We start from the raw sequence: 25857 nt of genomic DNA on the forward strand, positions 1-25857 counted from the left end.
CATTAGTGGAACACCTGCTGGTTGTCACGCTGAGAGTTGCACCAAGGAGTGATTGGGAATTGGGGATATTTTAATCTATTTACAGCTTTGTCAGACCTCTCCAGAATAAGGAATAAATGCATTCAGTTTTCTTGCTTTGCAATCAGTGCTCCTTATTAAAGACAATTCTTTCATTGTCATAAAAGAAAAATTAAGGAAACAAATAACGACTTAGAGATTTAAGGGAACAAAGAGTTGCCTCTTTCAATCTGATAAGCTGGCACACTGTATGGTTTTCAGCATTGTGCATTGTGTGGTTTTACTTCTGTTTGTTCTTTTCCTATTGTGTGACACAGATAACAGTGCTGGATGAGACGTGGACCGTGTTCAGGCGCTACAGTCGCTTTCGAGAAATGCATAAAACTTTAAAACTGAAGTACCCAGAGGTGAGTTTGGGTAAAACTTGTTTTGCAGGAAAGACTGGAGGTAAATGAAAGATGGTTACACAGAAAAAAAGAGGGGATTTGAGACAGCTAGCGTGGCTTCACCAAAGGCAAGTCCTTCCTGACCAGCCTAGTGGCCTTCTGTAGTGGAGTGACTTCATCAGTGGACAAGGGAAGACCTATCTGGTCTTTGTAAGACTTTTGACATTATCACTCATGACATCCTTCTCTTTAAATTGGAGGAATAGGAATTTGATGGGTTGACTGTTTGGTAGATGAGAAATTAGTTGGATGGCCACATCCAGAGGATAGTGGTCGGTGGCTCAATGTCCAGCTGGTGATTAGTGACATGTGGTGTCCCTCAGGGGTCCATACTCTTCAGCCTGGGGAAATCTCCAGGTAGACCTTATTGTGGTCTTTCAGTGCTTGAAGGGGGCTTGTAAGAAAGATGGTAACAGTCTTTTTAGTGGGGCCTGTTGAAATAGACCAAGGAGTAATGGTTTGAAACTAATAGAATGTTTATTAAGAAAAGATACAGGGAAGAAATGTTTGACCAAGAGGGTGGTGAAGCACTGACACAGGCTGCCCAGAGAGGTGACGGAAATCCTTGCAAGTCGGGTTGGACAGGGGGTCTGAGCAACCTGCTCTAGTTGAATGTGTCCCTGCTCACTGCAAGGAAGTTGGACTAGATGACCTTTAAAGGTGCCTTCCAGCCCAAACTATTCTATGATTCCTATCAGCAGTATGCTCCTAGTAAAATTGGCAAGCTCTTCAGTATTTGAAAGCTCCAAGGCTGCTAGATACTAGATGAATGTTTCAGTGAAAACATGACTCCCATTTGTTCCCTCCAGCCATTCATTCCCTTCACTGCTGACTGGTGCGGGTCCCTGGAGGCTGGTGTTTTGTTCATTGCAAGGTACTTGCAGTCAGATCATGTCATCCTGACAACTCCTCATTTATAAAAGAAGTGTTGTTCCACAGGTACCCTTTTGTAATAGTGGCTTCCAGGTTGCTGCAATATGGAAAATTGATCTTTCTGACCACCTTGGAGACTCTGGGTATTCAGGATATGAGGAGCTGTGCCTGACAGAGCTTTAGTTGATTGGCAGGAGTGCTTTTAGAATTACAGTTCTTGCTTTCCACATCTAACTTTTCATTATTAACATTTTGCTTCCTTTCTACTCATTCCCTTGGATACTTGCAGAAATATATGAAAATTATCATTCAAGCCATGGAAGTGATCCTGGTTTGAGAGTTAGCACAAGTAAAGAAACCTGGGCCAGATAATCCTAAGCAATACATTAAAAAATAATATTTTCAAGAAAGATGCAATAGTGTGCAAACTTTTTCTTGGGCTTCGTTGATGTTGCTGTAGCATTCGCCAGCATTTTTGAAAGCTCGTGGAGAATGGGGGAGGTGCCTGAAGACTGGAGGAAAGCCAGTGTCACTCCAGTGTTCAGAAAGGGTAAGAAGAAAGACCTGGCCAACTCCAGAGCAGTCAGCCTCACCTCTGTCCCTGGAAAGGTGGTGGAGCAGCTCATTCTGGAGGCCATCCCTAACCACATGAAAGAAAAGAAGGTTATCAGGAGTAGCCAGCATGGATTTATCAAGATGAAAGGAGAGCAGTGGATGTTTTCTACCTTGACTTCAGCAAGACTTTTGATACTGTCTCCCATAACATGTTCATAGGTAAACTCAAGAAAAGTGGGTTAGATGATTGGACTGGGTGGTGGATTGGAAACTGGCTTAGCAATAGAGTTCAGAAGCTTGTGATCAGTGGCACAGAGTCCAGCTGGGGGCTTGTGGCCAGTGCTGTTCCCCAGGGATCAGTACTAGGTCCAGTTTTGTTCAATATTTTCATCAATGGCCTGGGTGAGGGGATAGAGTGTACCCTCAGCAAGATCACTGGTGATATGAAACTGGGAGGGGTGGATGGTATGCCATCCAGCAAGATCTGAACAGTCTGAGAGCTGGGCAAAGGTGAACCTCGTGAAGTTCCATAAGGACAAGTGTAGAGCCCAGCATCTGGGGAGGATTAACTCCAGGCACCAGTGCAAACTAGAGGTCGTCCTGCAGGAGATCCCCTCCACAGAGAAAGACCTTGGAGTCCTAGTGGACAAGTTCTCCATGGGCCACCAATGTGCCCTTGTGGCCAAGAACACCAATGACATCATCAAGAAAAGAGTGTCCAGCAGGTCTAAGGAGGTTCTCCTCCTGCTTTACTCTGCCCTGGTGAGACCGCACCTGGGCACAAACTTGAACATAGGAACTTCTGTCTAAACTTGAGGAGGAATTTCTTTAAGGGTGATGGAAGACTGGAACAGGCTGTGTAGAGAGGTTGTGGAGTGTTCTTTGGAGACTTTCAAAACCTGTCTGGATGTGGTCCTGTGTGGCTTGTCCTTGGTGATCCTGCTTTGGCATGGTGGTTGGACTCAATGATGTCTAGAGGTCCCTTCCAAGCCCCGGTGTTGTGTGATACTGTGACTGACTGAGCATTGGAAGGCCTTGAATTTTAAAGAGTAAAATGTGTAGATCTGGAAGAGATCTACACATTTGGTGGAGATTCCAGGATTTAAGATCATTGCCACTCCAAAAGAGTATGAAAAACAGAATTGTCTATTACCACACAAATATCTAAACCAGAGTTTGGTTGAAAATACAAAGAGAAAGAAAGAAAAAAAATAAATGAAATTACTTTTTCTAATGATTGTAAAGGTAAAAAAATGAGTTTTGTATAGGAAACAGAAATATTCTCTTTCCACAAGTGATTTAAAAATGTTACTTGTTAATGAGCATTGGTATAATTTTCTTTTGTTATTTGAATTAATTGCTGTTCCCTTCTGGATGTTTGGGTTATAGTCTGTGAACAGGATAGACTAATTGCATCTAACTGTGGAAAACCAGACAGGCAGTTATCCAGCTGAATAGAAAAGGGCTATCTGAGCACCTCTGAGACTGATCTCTATTTAGGAAAAAGGGTCTGAGTAGTCCCTTTCAGAGTTCCTCATTGGTCCTGACTATATGTGAAAGAACAGTCTAGTTTGACTTTTAAATTAGGTGGGAGATCAACTTCTTCAGGGTGCTAATGAGATACAGGAGGGATCTGATCTTCTTAAATCCCCTGCTAAAATGTCCTGTGTGTTGCAGTCTAATGATGTCACCTTCTTGAATCGAGCATTTATAATTCACAGTAAAAAAATCAGACTTTTTTGGTTTTGGAGGAGGGAGTGGTTTGCATTTTGTGTTTTTATTTGTTCTGAAGAACTGTGAGAACATAGGGATGGGATTACTATGTCAAAATAGTGCCCTGCATCGAAGAGCATAAACTGAGAACATATCCCAGCCTGGAGCAAAGGCACATAGTTTTCTTCGGCCTGGAGTCTGCCCAGATGAAGTGTTTTTCCTTACAGTTTTCATGATTAATGGACCTGCTGGAGTGGGTCCAGAGGAGGGCAATGAAGATGATCAGAAGGATGGAGCACCTCTGCTATGAAGACAGGCTGAGAGAGTTTAGGCTGTTCAGCCTGGAGAAGAGAAGGCTCTAGAGAGGCTTTATGATGGTATTTCAATATCTAAAGGGGACCTACAGGAAGGCTGGGGAAGGACTGTTTAGAAGGACTTGTAGCTATGGGACAAGGGGCAACAGTTTTAAACTGGAGCAGGGTAGATTTAGGTTGGACGTCAGGAGGAAGTTCTTTACATGGTGCCCAGGGATGTGCTGAAGCCTACAAGAAAGGTGGTGAGGGACTTTTAGGGTGTCGGGTAGTGATAGGACTAGGGGGAATGGGTCCAAGCTAGAGGAGGGGAGATTTAGATTAGATATTAGGAAGAAGTTCTTCCCCATGAGGGTGGTGAGACACTGGAACAGGTTGCCCCGGAGGTGGCAGAAGCCCCATCCCTGGAATTTTTGAAAGCCAGGCTGAATGTGGCTCTGGGCAACCTGATGTAGCATGAGGTGTCCCTGCCCATGGCAGGGGGGTTGGAACTGGATGAATCCTTGAGGTCCCTTCCAACCCTGACAATTCTGTGATTCTGTGCTTGAGGGCCCATCCCTAGAGACAAGATCAAGATCAGACTTGATGTGGCCCTGGGCAGCCTGATCTAGTTGGAGATTTCCCTGCTCACATCAGGGGTGTTAGATAGGATGACCTTTGAGGGTCCCTTCCAATCTGATGGAATCCATGAATCTGTAATGTTTTTGCTATGTATTTTATCTCTTTTCCATTCTCTACAGCACTCACTGTTGTTTTTTTCTCCCCAGCTTCTTCCCTGTTTGTGGTCATGCTTGCAAGGTTAATGCATTCTCTGCTTTAATGTGACAATTTGTTTCTTATTTACATTTCCATATTGCCATATGTCTGTGTCTTAAGTAAACTAAGACTAGTACATAACAGATGAATATACTTCTAATGCGTGATAGGAAATGCATGATAGTATGTTTTAGTAAGTTTTTGCATTTCAAGGCAAATACCAAGTCTCACAGGCTTGCCAATATAACTTTCCCTGAAAAATTACACTCTTTGGAGAAGCATAGGAATGAGATTTAACACATCCAAGTGCTGGGTTCTACTTGTTAGCCACAACAACCCCATGCAGTGCTACAGGCTGGCGACAAGAGTGGCTGGAGAGTGGCTGGGCAGAAAGGGGCCTGGGCGTACTGGTTGATAGTAAGCTGAACATGAGCCAGCAGTGTGCCCAGGTGGCCAAGAAGGACAGTGGCATCCTGGCCAGTATCAGTGTGGCCAGCAGGAGCAGTGAAGTCGTCGTGCCCATGTATTCAACACTGGTTAGGCCACACCTTGAGTACTGTCTCCAGTTCTGGGCCCTCAGCTTAAGAAAGATGTTGAGTTGCTGGAATGTGTCCAGAGAAGGCCAATAAAGTTGGTGAGGGGGTTGGAGCACAGCCCTATGAGGAGAGGCTGAAGGAACTGGGGTTGCTCTGGAGAAGAGGAGGCTCGGGGAGACCTTACTGCTCTCTACAACTGCCTGAAGGGAGGTTGTAGCCAGGTGGGGTTGGTCTCTTGCTCTCCTCTCCCAGGTAACCAGTGACAGAATGAGAGACCACAGTCTCATTCTGCTCCAGGGGAGGTGTAGGCTGGATGTTAGGAAGAAATTCTTCCCAGAAAGAGTGATTGGCCTTTGGGATCTGCTGCCCAGGGAGGTGGAGGAGTCACCATCACTGGAAGTGTTTAAAAGGAGACTGGATGAGGTGCTTAGTGCCATGGTTTAGTTGATTAGATGGTGTTGGGTGATAGGTTGGGCTCAGTGATCTCAAAGGTCTTTTCCAACCTGGTTAATTCTGTATTCTGTGGTTTGGCTTCTAATGTACTTGAAAGAAATGCTTGCTCATGTTAGCTTGGGAAGCAGCAAATCTGTCACTTTGGTAATATCTTGTGTCAGCCTTTGGTGAAACTCCACTTCACAACAACCTTTGAGATGTTTCCTGCTTTGAGACTTAAGACACAACAAGAAAATGGCAAGTTTGTGGCCAGATGAAGCCTAGCTAATACTAGCTAGAAAGCCTAGCTAATACACTTGGTTTCCTCTACTCACCAGCATTTCTGTGAACTACTGTGTCCTTGTTTATCTGAGGGTAAGAGCACATTGTGATGGATGGAACACATCATGCCATGCACTGTAGTAAAGCTTTGGCATTTGTTTTATTTGCAGGCATTTCATTATCAGTGTTCTGGGAATGATTAATGGCTTCCCATATTTTTACCTTTATTTAAAATAGCCTTAATTTATGCTAATTTTGGATTAGTTTTGCAAGGTGAGTCGGAGTTCAGTTTGTTTGGTAAATTGAGACTCATCTATCGACTGCTAAGTCATCTGTCATTGACCTAATTTGGGATTCACAGCGAGGCTAAAAATGCATTTTTAATGCCAAATTTGGCAAAGTTGTGTGCTTAGTGACTGTGTATTACTGCAAAGGAACTTGATCCTGAAGAGTAATGCTATCAGAATCCATCAGAGTTGAATTTTATTCTGCATACTTCACCTTCCAACTCTAAATTAATATTTATAATGAACAGCAAAATTACTGGGGATGTGTTTAATGTATGAGTGTCCTGCTTTTAGAAGTGAACTTTACAGCTCATTAGTTGCTCAGCTCTGAGTTACTACATCAGTATTTTCATAATTTGCTGATCATGCATTTTGTGGTGCTGCCACTGAATCCCCAAAGGAGTGTATTGGCAATCTGATTTATTAGGAAGGTTTAAAAAGGAAAAGGGGGCAAAAAATGCATATCTCTTTCAGAAGCATGAACTATCTAATGTCCTCCAGTCTTACAATATGCCATATATTTTATACACCTGCTTGTGTCTTCTGATGTAATTAAGTGGCTGCTGACAACTGGGTATCTAATTGAAATGTGTCAGATGCAAATTTTGGAAGACTGAAGAAGCTGCAGCAGGGTGAGACTGTGCCAGTGGCAGTTAAGTACCAGGCATTTAATGGTGCCTGGATTTTTTTCAGGTCTGCATGATTGTCATTTACCCAGCTTCAGCTTCCTTACCTTGCTAGATTGTTAATGACTCTCTTATTATTTTTGGAATTTTAATTAAGGCCTTGGTTTTCAGTTGCAGCAGTCTCTGTCAGGGACATACTTTCTGTTTGTTATTAATCAGAAACAGAAGCAAGAGGACTCTTTAATAGTGAAGTGAGAACTTTCACCATAAGATTCTCTTCCCCCCCCACACCCCTTCATCTTTTCTTAATAGTTCATGGCTTTGAACTACTACCAGAGTGCTGATTTCTGCAGAAAAACTTCCCTTCCCGATTCTCATCTTGTTCTAAGGGAAAGCTCATGCTCCCACCTCTGTTAGTTCAGCAAGTTTGAGCAATGCACAGTCGAGACAGCTTCCTTCTTCCCAACACTTTGCCATTTCCCTCTTTCAAAAGAGAGCAGAGGACCAATTGTCTGTCTTTCTCAAGCCAAACCCAAGGTTTATGAAGCCCCTTCTTTACATGGGAATCCTTAATTCCCACTTTAATCTAGGTATCTAGGCCAGGTTTTATGGGGCTTTCACTGTAGATTCTGGTTATAGAGCTCTCTGTCAGTCTTACTGGAACCTCTTTCCATATGCTTAAAACACACAGAATCACAGAAGGTTAGGGGCTGAGTATCTCCATGGAGTCAGACTCCACAACCCTCCTGGGCAGCCTGTTCCAGTGTTCTGTACCCTCACAATGAAAAATTTTTTCCTCATGTTTCCATGGAACTTCCTATGCCTCAGCTTCCACCCATTACCCCTTGTCCTCTCATTGGGCATCACTGGGCAGATCTATAGATAGCATTAAGAGAAGTAGCTACTATTGAGGCATTTTTATTACTAGCAGTGATTTTTGGCTTAAAAGATTAGTAAATCCACAGAGAACTGCCAAAGAGAAGGTAAAATACATGCTTGCATTTATAGATTCGTTTGTGGAGACACGGATGTACGTGTGGAGTCAAGATTTCTCTGGGAGTGCCAAAGCTATTGACTTCCAGTTTATTTAACAGAATGTAATCATTTAGGTATTTGCATTTGTAGGGAGGTCTGTAGATAAATCTGTATTTCTGTCTTTCACAATCTAAAGCACAAAAGGACTGGGTGTAATTTTGAAATAATCTTAGGTCATAATTGAGTTGGTTTCCTCTGCTGCTGCTCTGGTTTGTATCATCTTACATGACTGAATGGATGCAGATCATCTGTATCTGAAACCACAGCAAACTTCAGCCTTCCAGTTACCAGATTATCTGCCCATACCTCCCATCTGCTATTCCCACCAGGGAGATGAGTGTACACAATATAGTGCAGTAACACATCCATACCAGAAGCTGGGATCAGAGGCTGTTGCTTGGATGACAGAGTTCTTCAGGTGCCTGAAGTATTGGATTGTAAAAAACTGTGTCTTATAACCATTAGGAAAAACATGGTGCCTGGTTTTTAAAGTGTAGTGTTGTGGAGGCAAGTCACCAGTAATATAATTAAGAATTATGTATTTATTTTTATTTCTGAAGGTGATATCCTCTGCTTATCAGGAACATCCTCGAGGCTGTTGTCAGCTGGAGGAGTTAACAGGCAGCTCTTTGCTTTGCATACCTGTGAAAATTGCATGCAACTCATAGGGCAGAAAGTATTTCTCAGGTTTTGTAGAAACACTGTATGAATGTTTTTGAATTCAAAACACCTGTTTCAAGCTTACTTTAAAAAGATTTTTAAGTATTTCAGTTTTCAGTATTTAAAACTCCAAGCTATTGTCTGTTTTTTTTGTTGGAAGTATTTGCATCTGAGAGAAGATGAATGTGTGAAGCAAGGTCTAATATCATCCATCCATACTGCCCACAACCACCCAACATATTATGTGTATGCTTGCTATTAAAATAAAACAGACATCAGTTTTGTAATCTTTTCTTTCTTTTTAGACTTTTCTAGTACTATTTCTCATTTAGGAGTAATTCAACTCTTCAATGATGAACAAAGAGGCATGCCACTGTTCATGTAACCACTGCTGGCTGATCTCACTGTCCTTTCATTTTGCCTTCGTACTCCTCTTACAGGTAACTGCCAGGGAGGGATCTGTGTATTCTTCTTCCATATATCTGGTGCCCTTGCAAGAAATGGAAGAAATCTTTGACATTAAGTTCTGGCACAGATAAAGATGAGGGGATGAGTTGGAGGTGAAGCTATTCATTTTAGGAAAACATCCTTAGTTTTTCTCCCGAGGATCACTGTCAGAAATGTAGTTTTGCACTAACTTTGTAACCAGCAGATCAAGGGAGGTGATTTCAACCCTTCTGCTCAGCTGTAGTGAGACCCCACCTACAGTGCTGTGTCTAGCTCTGGAGTCCTCTGCACAAGAAGGACATGAACCTGTTGGGGTGGTTTCAGTGGAGGCCACAAATGATGAGAGGGTTGGAGCACCTCTCCTCTGAAGACAGACTGAGAGTGTTGGGATTATTCAGGCTGGAGAGGAGAAGGCTTCAGGGAGCCCTCACTGAAGCTTTTTAGTACATAAAGGGTTCTTGTAAGAAAAATAGAGAGAGACCTTTTAGCAGGGCTTGCCATGACAGGGCAAGGGGTGATGGTTTTAAACTAAAATAGGGGAGATGTAGACTAGAGAGAAGGAAGAAATGTTTTACAGTGAGTGTGGTGAGACACTGGCCCAGATTGCCCAGAAAGGGATGGTGGATGCCCCATCCCTGGAAACATTCTAGGTCACATTGGATAGGACTCTGAGTGACCTGATGTAGTTGAAGACGTCCCTGATCACTGGGAGGGATTGACCTTTAAAGGTTCTTTCCAACCCAACCCATTTTATGATTGTTGTTGGTGTCAAGCATAATTGGACATTTTCTGTATGTTTATGTAACCATTAATTTATTTTTAGAAGTCTTATCAGAAAGACAGTTCTTGGAGAAGTTAAACCAGGAAGAGACTCATAATGCAGCAGACTTGTGCACTTAAGGCAGCATTTGTGCTGGCATCCTGGCTGGCTTGCTGCTCTAATTTTGGGTTGTAATTGTGCAGCTGTAGCATTTCATTAAATGTAAAATTTATGTTAATCTCTGAAGAATACTCTGAGAGGGAAAAGGGTGAGGAAGCAATAACTTTGAGGTACTTGGCTTGCATGACTTGCAAGCCAGTTGCCATGTAACTGGGGAGATCCTAGAGCTTAGGAACTGCTTTGGCAGCAAAAATCAAGAGCTTGTTGCATTGGAGCTGGCCAGGCTGAAGCTCTGCTGGTTCAACCATTGGATTTCTGCGTTTACTGGCATTAGTAACTACATAATTGTTACATAAGGTTTAGGTAGTTTCGTTGAGTGCCAAATTCTGGGCATTTGGATGCTTCTAGTGTTCAGCTTTAAGTAGCACTATAGTTGTAAGCATCTGTAACTAAAAACACCTAAGGTGATAGTTAAAATGACTTTGTTCTGAAACCTGCAATGCTTATGGCAAAGCCTTGATCCTGCAGAGACCAAAGTCCCAATTTGTTCTGAAGTGCAGTAATTGTTAAGATTAATGTTGGGAAGCTTTTGGATCGAAGGAGCAATTTAAAATCACAGATTACATGTATTTGAGAGAGCAATGAACACGATGGTACAAAACATCCTGCAGATGCTATTTTATTATTTCAGGAAGTTCAGGTTTGTCTGGATATTAATTCTTAATTCAGGTTCTTTCAGCCTCTAGGAACTCCCACGCTCCATGACCATTAGCTGGCATAGTCTATGATGATCAGAACAAGGGGACACAGTCTCAAGCTGCGCCAAGGGATGTTTAGACTCGAGGTGAGGAGAAAGTTCTTCACTGAGCAAGTTGTTCGTCATTGGAATGGGATGCCCAGGGAGGTGGTGGAGTCACCATCCCTGGAGGCATTCAAGAGGAGATTGGATGTGGCACTTGGTGCCATGGTCTAGTCATGAGGTCTGTGGTGGCAGGTTGGACTCGATGATCCTCGAGGTCTCTTCCAACCTTAGTTATACTGTGATACATCAAGATTTAGTTCTGCCTGGACTGGAAGGGTATTTCTTGTTAAAAACTAGCAAATTTGGATATAATTTTTAAAAATAGTCAGGAATATGCACTGGAATTCTGGTTTTATACAATGGAAAAACATAGTAGGAGTAACTTTGAGTATAACCTTACAACAAACACCAAGAATGCGTGAGCAGTCTAAAAGCTTTTTTTTTTGTTGTTCCCTAGAAACTCTAGATTTTGGCACAAGTTAAAATGGAAGTTGTTAGTGACATTGATCTGCTTGTAAACAGAAAATGCCATGGTGTGTATTAAAGTAACACCTGTGACAGAATTATAAGTGTATATAGAAAAGCATTTAGAAAATACTTTCTGAAACAGAAAGCCTAAACTAGTGGCAGACCTTAATTTTCACTTTCTCTCCTGGAATTTTACTAGCTTTAATAATCTACCTTTCCATAAATACTGAAAGAAAACTGAAGTAGCAGATTTTAGGATACACACCAGTGTGTAAACCTTACTACCCAAGCACCTGATTGTAGTCTTCACCTTTATTCAGTACAAATAACAGTGATTACGGTATAGATCATTTCAATATTCACATTCTTGTCACCTGTAACAGCCAGGAAGTACACATAGAGGAAGCAATATTTTGTCACATGCACATTTTCAGATCCCATTCTCAATTATAGGATGTTCAGAGCACTCGGTGCTTCCCCATCAGCTTTGTTTTGCCACTTGCTACAGAAGCTATTTAAGAGGTAGATATTTAATTGCTTCATCTGGCCGTCCTTTCTGAAGCGTGAAACTTTTGGCTGCTGCTGGTTTTAAAAGAAATGTTAGGACTTAGCTCAGTACCTCAGTCTACAAATGAGAAGAACCTTTTCCCATAAGTAAAGTGTGAAAAACATTGCTGCTAACCATATATTGTAGTTCAGTGTGCATTTGATTATGGGGAAAGAATATTCCATGTGGACCCTCTGAATTCATAGTTGCTTATCAGGACTGGAGCATTTGAGACGCAGCAAACCCCCTGGCATATTTGCTTCCAGCGTAATATGCAATTCCCAGTTTATTTTGAGTAGGAAAATTAATTCAGTGTGTGGATTTCTTGTAATGAAGCAGAATCTGGATGTGTAAGAGCCTTGCAAGATCCCAGGGTTGGAATTAATTTGTGATGATTGTTGGTTTGGCTGCTAGATTCGTGCAAGAAAATGTTCTTGACGTGGTACAAGCAATTCTGCAGAAATACAGTTTCCCTCTGCCTCTCCTCCTTCCCCTTCCTGCCTCCTGTGTTTTGGTTGATGATGAGACTTGGGATTATTTTAGGTCTGTCCTGAGGAGGTACTGAAATCTACAAGTTTCCAAATGGCTCTCTGGGAAAATACCTTTAGCTTTATAGACTTTCTGATACATTCAGCATGAGACAAGATTAACCTGCAGGCAGGCATCAAATTCCAGATTTCATTGATTGTGCATTAGTAATGCAGAAGTGGATAAAAAGAGGCATTTAGAGAGGAGTAAGTCTTTCATCTCATCATCCACAAACCATTTGATAGAATAATTGCTTTGATTGTTTGATAATCTGATTTTCAAGGCTCTGCTCAATTATCCAGTAAATTTGCATGGTATCAAAATATTCGTGGTGTTTTATCAATAAAATAGTTTCAGATGAGTAATAGCTACCTGCAAGAGAGGAATGCCTCTGAGAAGAGCAATTGCTAGACAATGTGACTTGTTGCGGAGATCCAGCCGTTCCTTAGCTGCTCCTGACTGTAGGCTTGGGGAATGTCTTAGGCTGCAATGTTGTGTCTCACTTTTCTTCCTGCTCAGTGAAAGGCAGAGGGGATTATTGGGGTTTTTGATGCTTCTTTCTTTTTTTTTTATGATTGCCTTGCTTTGGAGGAACTTCAAGACTTGTGCTTCATTAATCATTAGTTGCTATTGACAGTCTCAGTGTCTTCTAAGGATTTTGGGAAGAACAACTTGTTCTTACTGTGTGTTGGTCAGGGATAATGCAGCTAGATTAAGTAGACTTTTCAAGTACAGTCCTTTGGTTTCACTTCATTTAGGATGACTGAGATCTAACTTTGTTTTTTGTGAAAATACCTGGGTTAATATTGAGCAATAACATAAATAAGAGCAAAACCTGTCTGGTCCCACCTGTGCTGCCTTTGCTTTCCCCTTGCACATTTAGACATAACTGCAGATGTGAAACTGCTGTGGTGCACAATATTCACTGCCTATTCTGGAGAATTATAGCAAGCTTGTCTTGAGCTTCATGTGGCAGCTTTTCAACAGGATATGGCAGAACTGTCATCTCTTTGGAACCACTGAGAGAACAAACAGGGAAATACAAGCTGTAGATTTTGAAGTGCAATAAGAATATTTAGCTGTTTATTTTTGTATTACTGCATTAAGCAAATGAGTGACTTATCTAAATGGGATTGAGATACTGCTGACTGTCAGCTGATGGAGGCCTTGTTCAGATAACACTGATACAGGCTGCAAGGAAGAAAAGCTCCTGAAAAACGGTTTGTGCCGACAGTTGTTACTTTTTGTGGCTCATAGTTTATCTAGATGCCCTGGAAGGCTCAAAGCTCATGGGTATTTTGTACTGAGGTGCATACCTCAGTATAAAATATGCCGTCACTGTGAGGGTCACAGAGCCCTGGAACAGACTCCTCAGAGGGTTTGTACAGTCTTCTCCAGAGATTTTCAAGACCCATCTGGATGCATCCCTGTGTGATCTGTGATAGATTCCGTGGTCCTTCTCTGGCAGGGGGGTTGGACTCGATCTCTGGAGGTCCCTTCCAACCCCTAACATCCTGTGATTCTTGACACTCATGCTTTTTAGGGTGTAAAGGTTAAACTGAAGCACTGTTCTTTGTCTTCATAGGCCCCATTTGCATTCACTATAGAAAGATAAATGGCTTCATGTGTCACTTAAGAACATTCAAGGTGAGTCCCACCCTGAATTTCCCACTAGAGGGTTCTATGCAGCTGTCAGGGAGCAGCAAGATGAGGGCTGCTCCACAAGGGAGAAGACAAGCCAAGAGCTATGGGTGGCTGCAGCACAGTGGGGACCTTGGTGGTGAGGGCACAGTCGAACAGTATCTGAGCAGAGCCAGGATGGTGTTACCAACCACTGTGGTTGATATTCAGGGATCAGCTTACAAGGTTAAGTGACAAGTCAGATGCAGGGTCAGTCCAACAGAGCGTAATTACCAGTGCAACGGAGAAAGCCATGAAGTGTAACTGCAGTGTTCTGTTGTAAATATCCCCCTCTTTAATATGTTAGGTTGGTTAAATTGTGAATTTGTTGTAAAAAAGAAAAATACAAGAAACAAAACCAACCCAAAATCCAACCCAAAGCAACTTTATGGTTAGCATTGTTACAGGCTGCAGGAGACACCTTTTTGTGTAAGGTTCTATATAAATATGAATTGATCATGTGGCTGGCAATGAGCTTTCAGAGTTGAAGTAGTGAAAATAGTATTGTTTCTTCATTAAAAACGGGTTGTCCTCAGAAGAAAGGAAGATGACAAACTTCACAGACTTGAGCAGCAGTTTCTAAAAGCCTTGTATTGGCAATGAGGTTTTCCTGTAAGGCTCTCAGGATATGTTCTTGATTGCTGTAATGTAAATGCATTAAAAACAAAAAAAGCCTGGCAGGGTCTTTCACCATCTGTCTCTGTAACACAGAACATACACAAGGCTACCTCTTACACAGGAGAATTGTCCACCCCACTACAGAGCCCAGAGCAAGAATACCCAACCAGCAAAATGTATTAGTCATCCCTGCATGACAAAAATCAATAAAACACAATCTCTTGTGGTTTAATATGAAAATAAACATAAAGAAGTATTGACTCTCAGGCAAAATATTGAGCTGCAGGTGTATAATTGAAAGTGTCAAGAGGAGAAGACTGAAAGTATAGGATGTTGTCCAGTCTACTCTAGGGTGTATTTCAGAACCAAAGCCAGCAATAATAGCACAGAGGGCAAGCTGTCTGCCTGTGTCTGAAAAACAAAATTCCTTGTGGGAATGTTGGTGACCTGAGCATGAGTGAGATGAAAAGGCAGACTTTTCAGGATTGCTGAACTTTGGGAGCCAGCATAAAACATCCACCTAATTCATGGTTGCCTAGAAAGGGTTATGATGCTGGGAATGATAAAAAACTATCAAAGCTAGAATTCTGTTTGGCCACTTTCTCCTGTATTGAATTGACTTATTTTCTGTCATAGCTGTTGGTACCACTGGGTATTAATGAGGGTGGTGAGACGCTGGAACAGGTTGCCCATGGAGGTGTTAGAAGCCTCATCGCTGGAAGTTTATAAGGCTAGGCCAGATGGGGCTCTGAGCAACCTGATCTAGTGTGAGGTGTCCCTGCTTATGGCAGGAGGGTTGTAACTGGATGATCTTTGAGGTCACTTCAAACCCTGACAATTCTGTGATTCTGTGTGACACTTTAATGGTTTGTGCTGTGTAGTTCTGTCAGCTGCTTGGGCACTGGGGTCTGTGTCAGTGTTTTCTGTGAAATACTTCAGGTTTCTCTCAAACTGAACACTCCCTGCTTGCCTGGGATCCTGCATCCTCCCCACACCAGAAGGTAGGTAGGGCCCTGAGGGTAAGCAGTGAGTGGAAAAAAGTCCCCCTTAAGGGAGGCAAGCAATCCATCTCCTTGCCCACCATGCCTCCTCTAGTGCCACTACACAGTAGGTGTGAGACTTTAGAGGTGGAGGACCTAGTTAATGGATGATGTGAGCATCAATTCCTCCATGCCAGAGGAGTCACTAATACCAGAATGAACTACCTCCCATGTTAGTACTGCCATCTGTACACAGAGGAAGAGTCATAGCTGTAGGAGGCTCCCTTTGAGGAGAGCAGGGAGTAGTGAAATGCTGGAGCAGGTTTCTCAGAGATGTGATGGAGGCCCCATTCCTGGTGACATTCAAGGTCAGGCTTGATGGGACTCTGAGCAACCTGATCTAGTTGAAGATATCCCTGCTTCCTGCAGTGGAGCTGACCTTCAAGGGTCCCTTCCAACCCAGTGCATTCTGTGATTCTGTTACAGCCTTCTAGAAGGCATCTGACAGACAGTAATTGTGAGTCTGCTGATGTGTAATCCAAACCAAAACACTTGGAATAGTTAACTACAGCCCTGAATAATGATGTTGGCTTCAATTCCATGGCATTTTAGTCAAGTGTGTCTTTGAGTTTTCCATGTGTGTGTGGTATATTCATTGCTTTCTAAGGCTTTACCTTCAAGTCTTCAATCAAGAAGTTCTCTTATACTGTGGGAAACAAGTATCTGTCCCATCCCCCCCCTCCACCCCTGTGACTTCAGAATCTGAAAAGCAGAACTAAATAGGGTAGTGCTTGAGTAATTGATAGCATCAGTGATCTTCCTGGTCTCTTGAGTTGTTTTACTTTTTTGTCCTGCAGACTCAAAGTCCTTCACCAGGTCCCGAAGATGTATCTTTTATGTCTATTACATTTAATTAGTTGTCAGTCGTTTTAAGCATAATCTAGTGACAACAGTAATGGGGGCAGGAAAATCCCAGATTTGAATGAGGTTTACAGCTTGGTTTTAATCATGTGATTAAGCAACTGGTTCCATCATAAAATCACAAAATGGTAGGGGTTGGAAAGGATCTCTGAAGATCATTGGGTCCAACCCCCTGCCACAGCAGGATCACCTACATCAGATCATGTAGGAACACATCCAGGCAGGCCTTGACAATCTCCACCACCTCTCTGGGCAGCCTACTCCAGTGCTCTGCCACCCTCAACATAAAGTTTCTTCTCATGGTTAGATGGAACTTCCTATGTTCATGTTGATGCCCATTACCTTCTGTCACTGGAGAACAGTGTGAAGAGTCTGGCCCCACCTTCCTGACACCCCCTGCATATATATTTGTAAGCATTAATAAGATTCCCCCTCAGCCTCCTCTTCTCCAAGCTAAACAGCTCCAGCTCTCAGCCTTTCCTCATGAAAGATGGTCCAGTCCCCTCATCATCCTAATGTTCCTATGCTGGACTCTCTCCAGTAGTTCTTTGTCCTTCTTGAGCTGAGGTGTCCAGATTGGAATCACAGAACATTCTATAATGTCTGTAAGACTAGTCATTAGTGAAAATTTATCTATAACCTATGTGACTATCAATCACTCTTACTGTTGGAGGAGGGACTAAGTATTTCCTTTTAAGCTTTCCATTTGCCTCCTTGAGCTGCATTTTTTCTGGTTTTATCATTTTAAATGACACAGAATGCTACCTAACTACTTCTTGTAATCAGTCTGGTTTGTTGTGAGGGTTGCTGCTTTATATATATAACAAATCAAACCTGGAGGCATCCTGTGTATTCGTTTGCAGGTGTGTTTCTCTGTGACAGATGTTCTGGAAGACCCTGAGATCTGCCATTAATTTTGAGTAGTCAGGAAGGCATCCATCTAGTCAGCAGCAGAAATTATTGCTGCTCCTTGATGAGTTTTCATTATTAGCATTTCTCAAAGGCAAGGGTGGCTGAAATTTATGGCATGAGTTGGCCACAGGAGACAAGGATGTTTCATAAATGCTGCCAGGTATCACTGAGATGAGCTCGTATGCAGCAAGCAAATCTGTTTGCAAAGAGCTGTGAAAACTGCTAGGGTGAAGTCTCCTCTCTGAAGCTATTCCTGTTGCTTAAGTCAGATGGTACTGTGACCACTTAGTGTGCAATCGGAGAGGCCTGATCCCCAACGTAGCATCAACAGCAATGTAGTGAGTGGGGTGAGGCTGCACCCAGCCACCACCAAGATGGTGTCTGCTGTGTGGTCCACATTGTGCTATTGCAGGGATGCTCTCTGTACCTTGCTAGAAATCCCAGTGGGAAGATAATCAAATCCCAAATAATTTTTGAAAGGACAATAAACTCTGGGGAAAGCACCAGAAAATTGCCTTTTCACCTTCTTTTTTGAGAAGCAAGATTGGAGGCATGCACTGATGAAGACTGATTAAGGTGGTGAGCTTTGAAGACATGACCTTGCAAGCCCAGCAGTTGTTGCCATTTCCTTAAAGAAATAACCAAGTGCCATGACCTGAGACTACATAGAAAAAAACCCAAAAAGTTTAGCTTGCAAAATCATGACCTAAAAGCATAGAAAATATGTGTTAAACTTCCTAGACTCTCTAGGTCAGCATGTACCCTAGTCTTAGACCATGGACTGCCACATGGTACTGGTATCTTTCTCCAGAGAATTCTGTCATGGGGCAAGGGATTGACGAACACAGGAGCAAATTTAAAGTTACAAGGAGATGGTATGTTACCACTTGTTCCTGTTTGTTTTCCAAATGCATCTACAAACCATATTTAATTATTGTAGAGCAGTGAAGGGGAAAAGGACTTGAGGGTCCTAGTGGATGGAAGGTTGACCATGAGCCATCTGTGTGCTCTTGGGGCCAAGAAGGCCAGTACTATTCTGGGGTGTATTAGAAGGGGTGTGGTTAGTAGGTTGAGAGAGGTTCTCCTCCTCCTCTGCTCTGCCCTGGTGAGGCTGCATCTGGAATATTGTGTCCAGTTCTGGGCCCCTAAGTTCAAGAAGGACCTCAGGGAACTGCCTGAAAGAGTCCAGCACAGAGCCACACAAATGGTTAAGGGAGTGGAACATCTTCCTTACAAGGAGCGACAGAGGGAGCTGGGGCTCTTTAGCTCAGAGAGGGCAAGACTGAGAGGTGACCTCATTCATGTTTATGTGAAGGGTGAGTGCCAAGAGGATGGAGCCAGGCTCTGCTTGGTGATGCCCAATGACAGGACAAGGGGCAATGGGTGGAAGTTGAGGCATAAGAAGTTTCATGGAAAGATGAGGACAAGTTTTTTTTTTGCTGTGAGGGTGACAGAACACTGGAACAGGCTACCTCTCTGGAGGTAGTCAAAACCTGCCTGGATATGTTCTTGTGTGATCTGGTATAGGTGATCCTGCTCTAGCAGGGGGGCTGGAGGGGATGATCTCTCGAGTCCTCTTCCAACTCCTAGTGACTCTGTAATTTGGCACTTCAGGATGTGGTTTAATGACCATAGTAGTCTTAGGTTGATGGGTGGACTCAATCTTCCAAACAAAACAGTTCTATGATTCTGTGATTTGAATTTGGTTTTAACTGGCTTACATGTGAGAAGATTATATCCTTTGGGTTGGTATATGCTGTTTCTGCATCATCTTATTTTGCCTTTCTACAGCCTGCATAGAGGACTTAATACATTTTATTTGCCATTTGGTCCAATTTTTGTCCTTCTTTCCTTGGGTGTTAATCCTGAGCCAAGGCAGGTTTATATTTAGAAAGAAGCCTTGCCTGTATTAGTTTTCAGTTTTTATAGGAGAGAGTAGAATCCCCAAGCTGCATAATTTTCTAGAACTGGAAAGGGTTTGCATGAACTCTGATACATCCTATCGCTCATTTTTATAGTTATTCTGCATTTGAACACCATCCTACTGCTTATAATGAACAGAACGATGAAGTAATTTGTCAAATATTATATCGACTATCATTTATGGCTCTATTTCGCTATGTTATTATTTGGACTAGTCTAGAAATTGCTTTAAGGAGATGAAAAACACCCCTCTAATGCAAAGTAACTTCTTTGGCTGAAGTTAATTTGACTTTTCTCAATAGCAGGAGGCAGACTAAATGGAGTTAAAATGAGACAAGCAGTGGCCTTCGCATCTTACCGTAGTCCCCAAAATGCGTATCAAGTCTGGGTTAGCCTGCTTGTTTAAAAAAGAGACTTGGATATGAGAATTCTCAAGCTTCTTGATAATCACAGATGACTGTTTCATAGGCAGCTAGGCACAATTCAAAGACAGTGAGGAATAGTTAGTGAAATGCAGAAGGGAAAGCTTTGGTGTCCAGGCCTACTTGGTAATTCTGAATCGTCAAAGGGAGGCTTCAGGGAGGTTCACAAGAGGTGAATTCCTTTTTTGTGTTCATATCCCTCTTCAGTGACAGATGAAGCTGAAATGTCCTTTTTAGAAACAGATATGCCTATCTGAGGAAGGTAACTAGCAAGCAAGCCAGGAAGATAAAGTTCAAAGAGAGTTACTCAGAGACAGCAGAGCTGTGAAAACTTCTGCACCCTGAGAAAGCTGCTCATGCGTTGGCCATTCCCTAGAAGATGCTCTGGGTGCTTAGTCACAGCATGCAGACTTTAAGGGGATTTGCAGCAGAACTGCCTATATTTCTGGGAGGAGATGTAAGTGCTGGTGCTTTTTTTGGCATGTCTTATTGTAGGGGAATGGTGTAGAGGAGCTGCCTGCTTATGCATGGGTGAGCTCCAGAGAGATAAGCAGGAAAAAGACAAGGAATTGTAGCCAGCCTGAGGACAGCAGGGGACTTGCCTGGCAGGTTAACCCAAACAGGGTCTCCAGTACACTCTGTCCTCAATGGAGTGAGTTCTAGTGGAGCCTGGTGTAGAAGGCTGCCTGCACTAGAGGCCAGGAGTTGCTTCTGCCAGCCAAAACATGTAAAGGTTAAACCAGTTGTGTGGACCAATAAACCTTTGGCACAGGGCAAAAGAGATGGAGAGCAGGAAGAAAAGAGTATTCTCATGTATGTGGGGCAAACCAGCTTCCTCTGGCATAAACCGTATTCACAGTATCACAGTACAACCAAGGTTGGAAGAGACCTCGAGGATCATCAAGTCCAACCTATCAACACAGACCTCATGACTAGACCATGGCACCAAGTGCAGCCTATACTGGAAGAAAAACCAAACACCAATCAGGCCAAACCTCCAAAACCCAAGACTCCAATGCATCATTCTACAGTGTGGTCTCTCATGTATTTGTCAAGAGATATATATTACAGCAAATATAGTTTCTGTGTGACTTATTTAGGATTTTTCAGAGTAGATCCTTTCAAGGAAGGAAGGAAGGAGTTGCTTGTTTGTTTGTGTTTGAGTGACATCCACACATTGCAGACTGCAGTAGAAAGGAAAGACAACAACAGAAAGCTGGAAGGCTGCAGCTTTGATCAAGTATCTGAGAGATAGCAGGGTTGACCTTCAGGTGTCAGGAACACTACAAAGACTTGGTGAGCTGATGGACTGAAGCAGAGCTTGCTTTCCTCAAGGCCATTGAAGGACTGACAGTGTTAGGCTGATACCAGGGACCTTCTGCAGTGACTCAGAATCGTAGGATGGCAGGGGTTGGAAGGGACCTCTGGAGATCTAGTCCAATCCCTCTGCCAGAGCAGGTTCGTCTAGATCCAGAGGAACGTATCCAGGTGGGTTTTGTAAGTCTCCATATGGCATAGACACCCCTTTGATCAGTTTGGGTCAGCTGGCCTAGCTGTGTCCCTTCCCAAGATCCTGCACATCTTTCAGCCTACTGTTGAGGGGACGCAGTGCTAGAAAAGAGCACAGCCTTGGTGCTTGGCTTAGCAGTAGCCAAAACACCGGTGTGATATCAACACCCAGCTACAGCGCTCCAAAAACCACAGCGCTAGAAAGAGGCTCTGGGGAGATGAACTGCAGCTCAGCCAAACCCAACACATTGGTTTTAAAAGGAGAACAAGTGTAGAGTTTTATTCACTCCTATCTGGGAAAGCCTCATTTGAACTTTGAAATAGTTTGAGCTGCACCAACTGAAAAAGTGCTTTACGTAACGTTAAAGTTATTTTGTTGGCTTATTTAGCGGATAGTGCATGTTCAAATAATTAATCTTTGATCTCTTCTTTATTTTTCTTTCAGAATTCACAAAGCAGCATTTAATCTGTTCATCAAGTGTCAACTTTTCCCCTTTGCCTAAGGCTTTCTTATGCAATTATGTATAGGTGGTTTATTGCAGGCGAAACGCTAACAAAAATGTAGGAGTTAAGCTTTTCTGTTTACCTTGTTGTCAAATCCCTCAATATTTAGTGCAAAGTCCTAGTCAAGAATACAGCTTTTGTCCAGTTTCTTGAGATTCTGAGAGTCCTTGTGCATCTTGAGAACGAAAGGCTTAAGTTGCTTTGTTTAAACTTCAAAAAACTAAAAGTAGGACAGATTTTTCTGTCATTACTCAACTGCAAAATCAAATCAGGTGCAGCCACGTTGGCTGCAAAACTGTGCCACGTTCTGCTCTTTGATTTTTTTTTTTTCCCTCTTCTGTGACAGAGATTTCTGGTACAAAGGATCAAAAGTCAGACATGCCCTTTGAAAAATGAGAAAGTTCAGCTTGTAAAGTTAACGTGAGAGTTAAAGATGGCTGACTTTTTAACTTAATGGTTAGCATTTCCTTAATTTTCTTCCCCCCCCCCCCCCCCACTTCCCCCCCTCCCCCATTTAAATATATCAAAACATTGAAGTACAAAGAGAATTTGAGATGAAAGATTAAAGTTGACTCAGCCTCCATCAATGTCTGCCCTGTTTTTTCTTCTTGGGGGAAAAAAATGTCTTCTACTACATTATAGTCACTAAAAACATAGATTCCTTTTTTTTACCCCCCAGACATAATGAGATGTTTCAGTCCTGCAGATTTGTAGATTTTGGATTGATGTTGGAAAATGATGCTTTGCTTTTTTTCCCCCCCTAATGTTTAGGGAGCATAACACTTTGAGCAATTTTATGCTTCAGAAGTGACAAGCCTACTTGACTGTACTGTGTGATATTTTACTGTGGTCCACAGTATTCAAACACCATCTTGCAAAGTGCTGTGCAAGTCTAGTTAGGGGCCTGTATCTTTCTTTACCACTGCAGCACACTGTTTACTCATGCTGAGCTTGTTGTCCACTAAGATCCCCAGGTCCCTTTCCACAGGGCTGCGTTCCAGCCTACATTTGTCCCTGTTGTACTTCATAAGGTTCTTGCTGGCCCACTCCTTCAGTCTGTCCAGGTCTTCCTGGAGAGTGGCTCTCCCTTCTTGAGTGTCAACCTCTCCATTCATTTTTGTGTGGTCTGCCAATGTCATCAGGGTGCTCTTGATCCCAACATCAGATCAGTTCTGAAGACAGTAAACAGAATTGGGTGCAGTATCAATCCCTAGAAGGATGTCATTTCTTATGGATAAGGTTGCCGAGACACAGCCAAACAACATACCCCCAAGTAATAAAAGACTCAGAAACCAAATACAGCTTTTATTTATTATAAAGAAATTAGGGAGTAAATTGCAAATGACTGTTTGCCTTTCCCTAGGACTGCTACTGCCTAGCAACGTTTACCAGATAGGATAAACATCATTAACTGTGAAAAGCTTAATGTCTAAAAGACATCAGGATTGCTGATGTGCAGTCCTGGGGTGTCTCTGTACTATTTAAAAGTGTTATCTGGCTTTGCATGGGAGTCTGAGAGTATTCTCAGCCCTGCCCCATGGTCTGTGCCTCTCTGTGTGTGCACACTCCTATGGATATAAATGGAATTTGTATTGCAGCCATGCTATAATTTAGTAAGGAAATGCTTCTGCAGCCAAAATAAAAATTAGAAATCTTGCACACTACGTACAGAAGCTTCTCAGGAAATCATTCAAGCTCTCTCTTCCTGTCATACTGGGGAATATGCCTCTTAATTTCCCCTGACAGAAAACACATCACCTCATCAACAGCCCTGGAAAATGACAAAGCATCCCCACTGAAAGAGACTGACTGCCAAATGCTTTCATTGCCACTGCAGCAAGGAGGACAGAGAGAGGATGGGTGTGCTTCAGAAATGTCAGGGAAGTGGAATAATTTACCCTGCTGCCTGTGGAATCCTAGTGTTATGTCTTGTATGGCCACAAAGTGTTCATCTCCTAGTCATGGCATGACCCTTGAAGAATGAGTATGTTCCAGAAGGCACACAACCATTTAATTCTAAAAGAATAATTTATCCTCCTGAGTCTGCATAGTGTGACATTCTTTCAGTCTTCGAGCCAAAGCAAACATCTTGGTGCAAAATCTGCACCTGCAGATCTCTACCATATCGTAGAACAACTGAGTCTCAATCTCACACGAAGTTACTGTGCAGATTCTCAAAGGTGCTGTAGCATTGCTAGCAAGAAAATTTGCTGAAATGTTTGACTTAAAGTAAGGTATTTTAAATAAACCTCAGTCCTTTGTAATTGTTGCATGTCTGAATCACACAGAGTCAGTCTCTATGTTAAATGATACATCAGAACAGAAAATCTGTGCAGACAGTGATCACAACCTTTGTCATTAATTCACTATATTTGTATTTCTGGGAGGATGATGATGATGATTTTATTTTACTTATTTGTTTTTCTTTATTTCTTTATAAGCCAAAATTGTGATGAGATGAGAAAATGTTATTGGTGCTCTTGCACCAACTGTTTTTTTCCTTTCCCAACACCAAAGGAGGAACTTTGTCACTCTGACTTACAGTGGTGATCTAGATAAGCACACTACCCTAAGACTGTCTTTTTATCTAAATGAACCAACTTCCTCTCACAGTGAAGCTACACAGTTACATATTTTGTATTGATTCATGTTACTGAATGAATAGTTACAGTTTTCATGTTTCAGAGATAATGTTCTCCCTGTAAATTGGGTGCTTTGATGTCTGCAAGAGCATTCAGACAGTCTGATGCTAAAGCCTGGAGAGTTTTGGCTGTCTTTTTGATAGGGGTTAAGCTATTGACCTGCAATGGAGTAGAATGTATTGTAGTCATTCAAGGCTTCCAAGAGTAGCTGAAGGGATGGTGAAATCTACAGCTGGAGGTTTTTCCTGTTATGTGGCTGGGTGGTGACCTATTGTGTGACAGGAATGATCTCCATTATTTATTTGTGAGATGGATACCCCTCAGTTCTTTGTCTAAAAGAGGAGTCAGAGGACCCTTTGGAAAGAGTGGGACACAGTAATGTTCCAGCAGGCCCATGGTTGTGGACCTTCTGTAGACATGGTGGCTGCATTAGATGACTAACTGACCATAGAATCAGACAATGGTCTAGGTTGAAAGGCACCTCCTAAGGTCACAGAATCACAGAATGAACCAGGTTGGAAAAGACTGCAGAGAGCATCAAATCCAACAACCCCAGCTCCCTCAGCCTCTCCTCATAGGGCTTGTGCTTGAGACCTCTCACCAGCCTCATTGCCCTTCTCTGGACACATTCAAGTACCTCAATGTCATCTATCCTGTCCAACTCCCTGTTCATTGTAACACACCTTCCAGAGGAAGGTGCCTTGGATTTGGTGATTTGTGCTTCAAAGTGATGTGGAAGTTAAGAAATTTTGAAGCTGTGTGAATAGCTACTTTGGGTTGAAGCAAAACTGACCATCTTCAGAAAATGCAATTAGTTTTCTTCTAAGATTTTTTTCTAACAGTTGGACCACATGATCTTTTGAGATCCCTTCCAACCTGGGCTAATCTGTGTATCCAGAAATCTTAACAGATTAGGAAAACAATTTGCCTGTTGTGGAGCTTTGTAGGATCACTCCCCAAACACCTGTTAAAATCATACTTAGCTCAGGTAAAACTGTTCCTGATTTCAGCTGAAATACCTTGCTTTCATCTGAGGATGTTACAACAGTAGGGCTTTTTAATTTGTGCAAATGTGGGGGTTTTAAGAGATGCTATTTTAAAAGTCTATAATGAAAGTATTAGCCAGCAAATACAAAACCAATCTTGCTTATTTCTGGCAGTGATGTGATGCAGTGCTGTGTAATAAAATATCATTTCTGCAGGGGTGGGATTTTCAAATCCTTGAAAATATTAGCAGTTATAATCCTGTGTAGGTTAAGGAATGAAAATAAGTCCCAGGGATGTAATTATAGAATACTGTTTGGTTATGTACTGCCAACATGAAGAAGCAAACACACTGAGAAGAATATGGTTGGCGGAATTTGAGGGATATAATTGGGGCTTTCTGGCAAGACTGATGCAGAGCAGATGTCTTTTCCATCTCCTCTGGTTCCCTACGTGGCTTCATGTTGCTCATTTGAAGATGTGTAGGCGTTTCTTTAATATTACCCACAGAATCGCAGAAATAACCAAGTTGGAAAAGATCTTTGAGATCATCAAGCCCA

At 42.4% G+C, this 25857-nt stretch overlaps 1 protein-coding gene across 4 annotated transcripts in view; it reads left to right on the forward strand.

The window, feature by feature from the left end:
• Positions 1 to 25857, forward strand: part of KIF16B (kinesin family member 16B) — a 173003-nt gene that overhangs the window by 119469 nt on the left and 27677 nt on the right. For 2 of the 4 annotated variants that reach the window (XM_068153117.1, XM_068153118.1), the window contains one exon: positions 336 to 425. The exons of the other annotated variants lie outside the window; for them this stretch is intronic. In XM_068153117.1, coding sequence (XP_068009218.1) covers positions 336 to 425 — 90 coding nt within the window. The remainder of the gene's footprint in view (positions 1 to 335; positions 426 to 25857) is intronic. 4 annotated transcript variants of the gene reach the window in all.

This window comes from Melanerpes formicivorus, unplaced genomic scaffold (assembly GCF_026170545.1).
Source record: "Melanerpes formicivorus ecotype bairdi unplaced genomic scaffold, bMelFor1.0.p_v2 SCAF_25, whole genome shotgun sequence".
Lineage (NCBI taxonomy): Eukaryota > Metazoa > Chordata > Aves > Piciformes > Picidae > Melanerpes > Melanerpes formicivorus.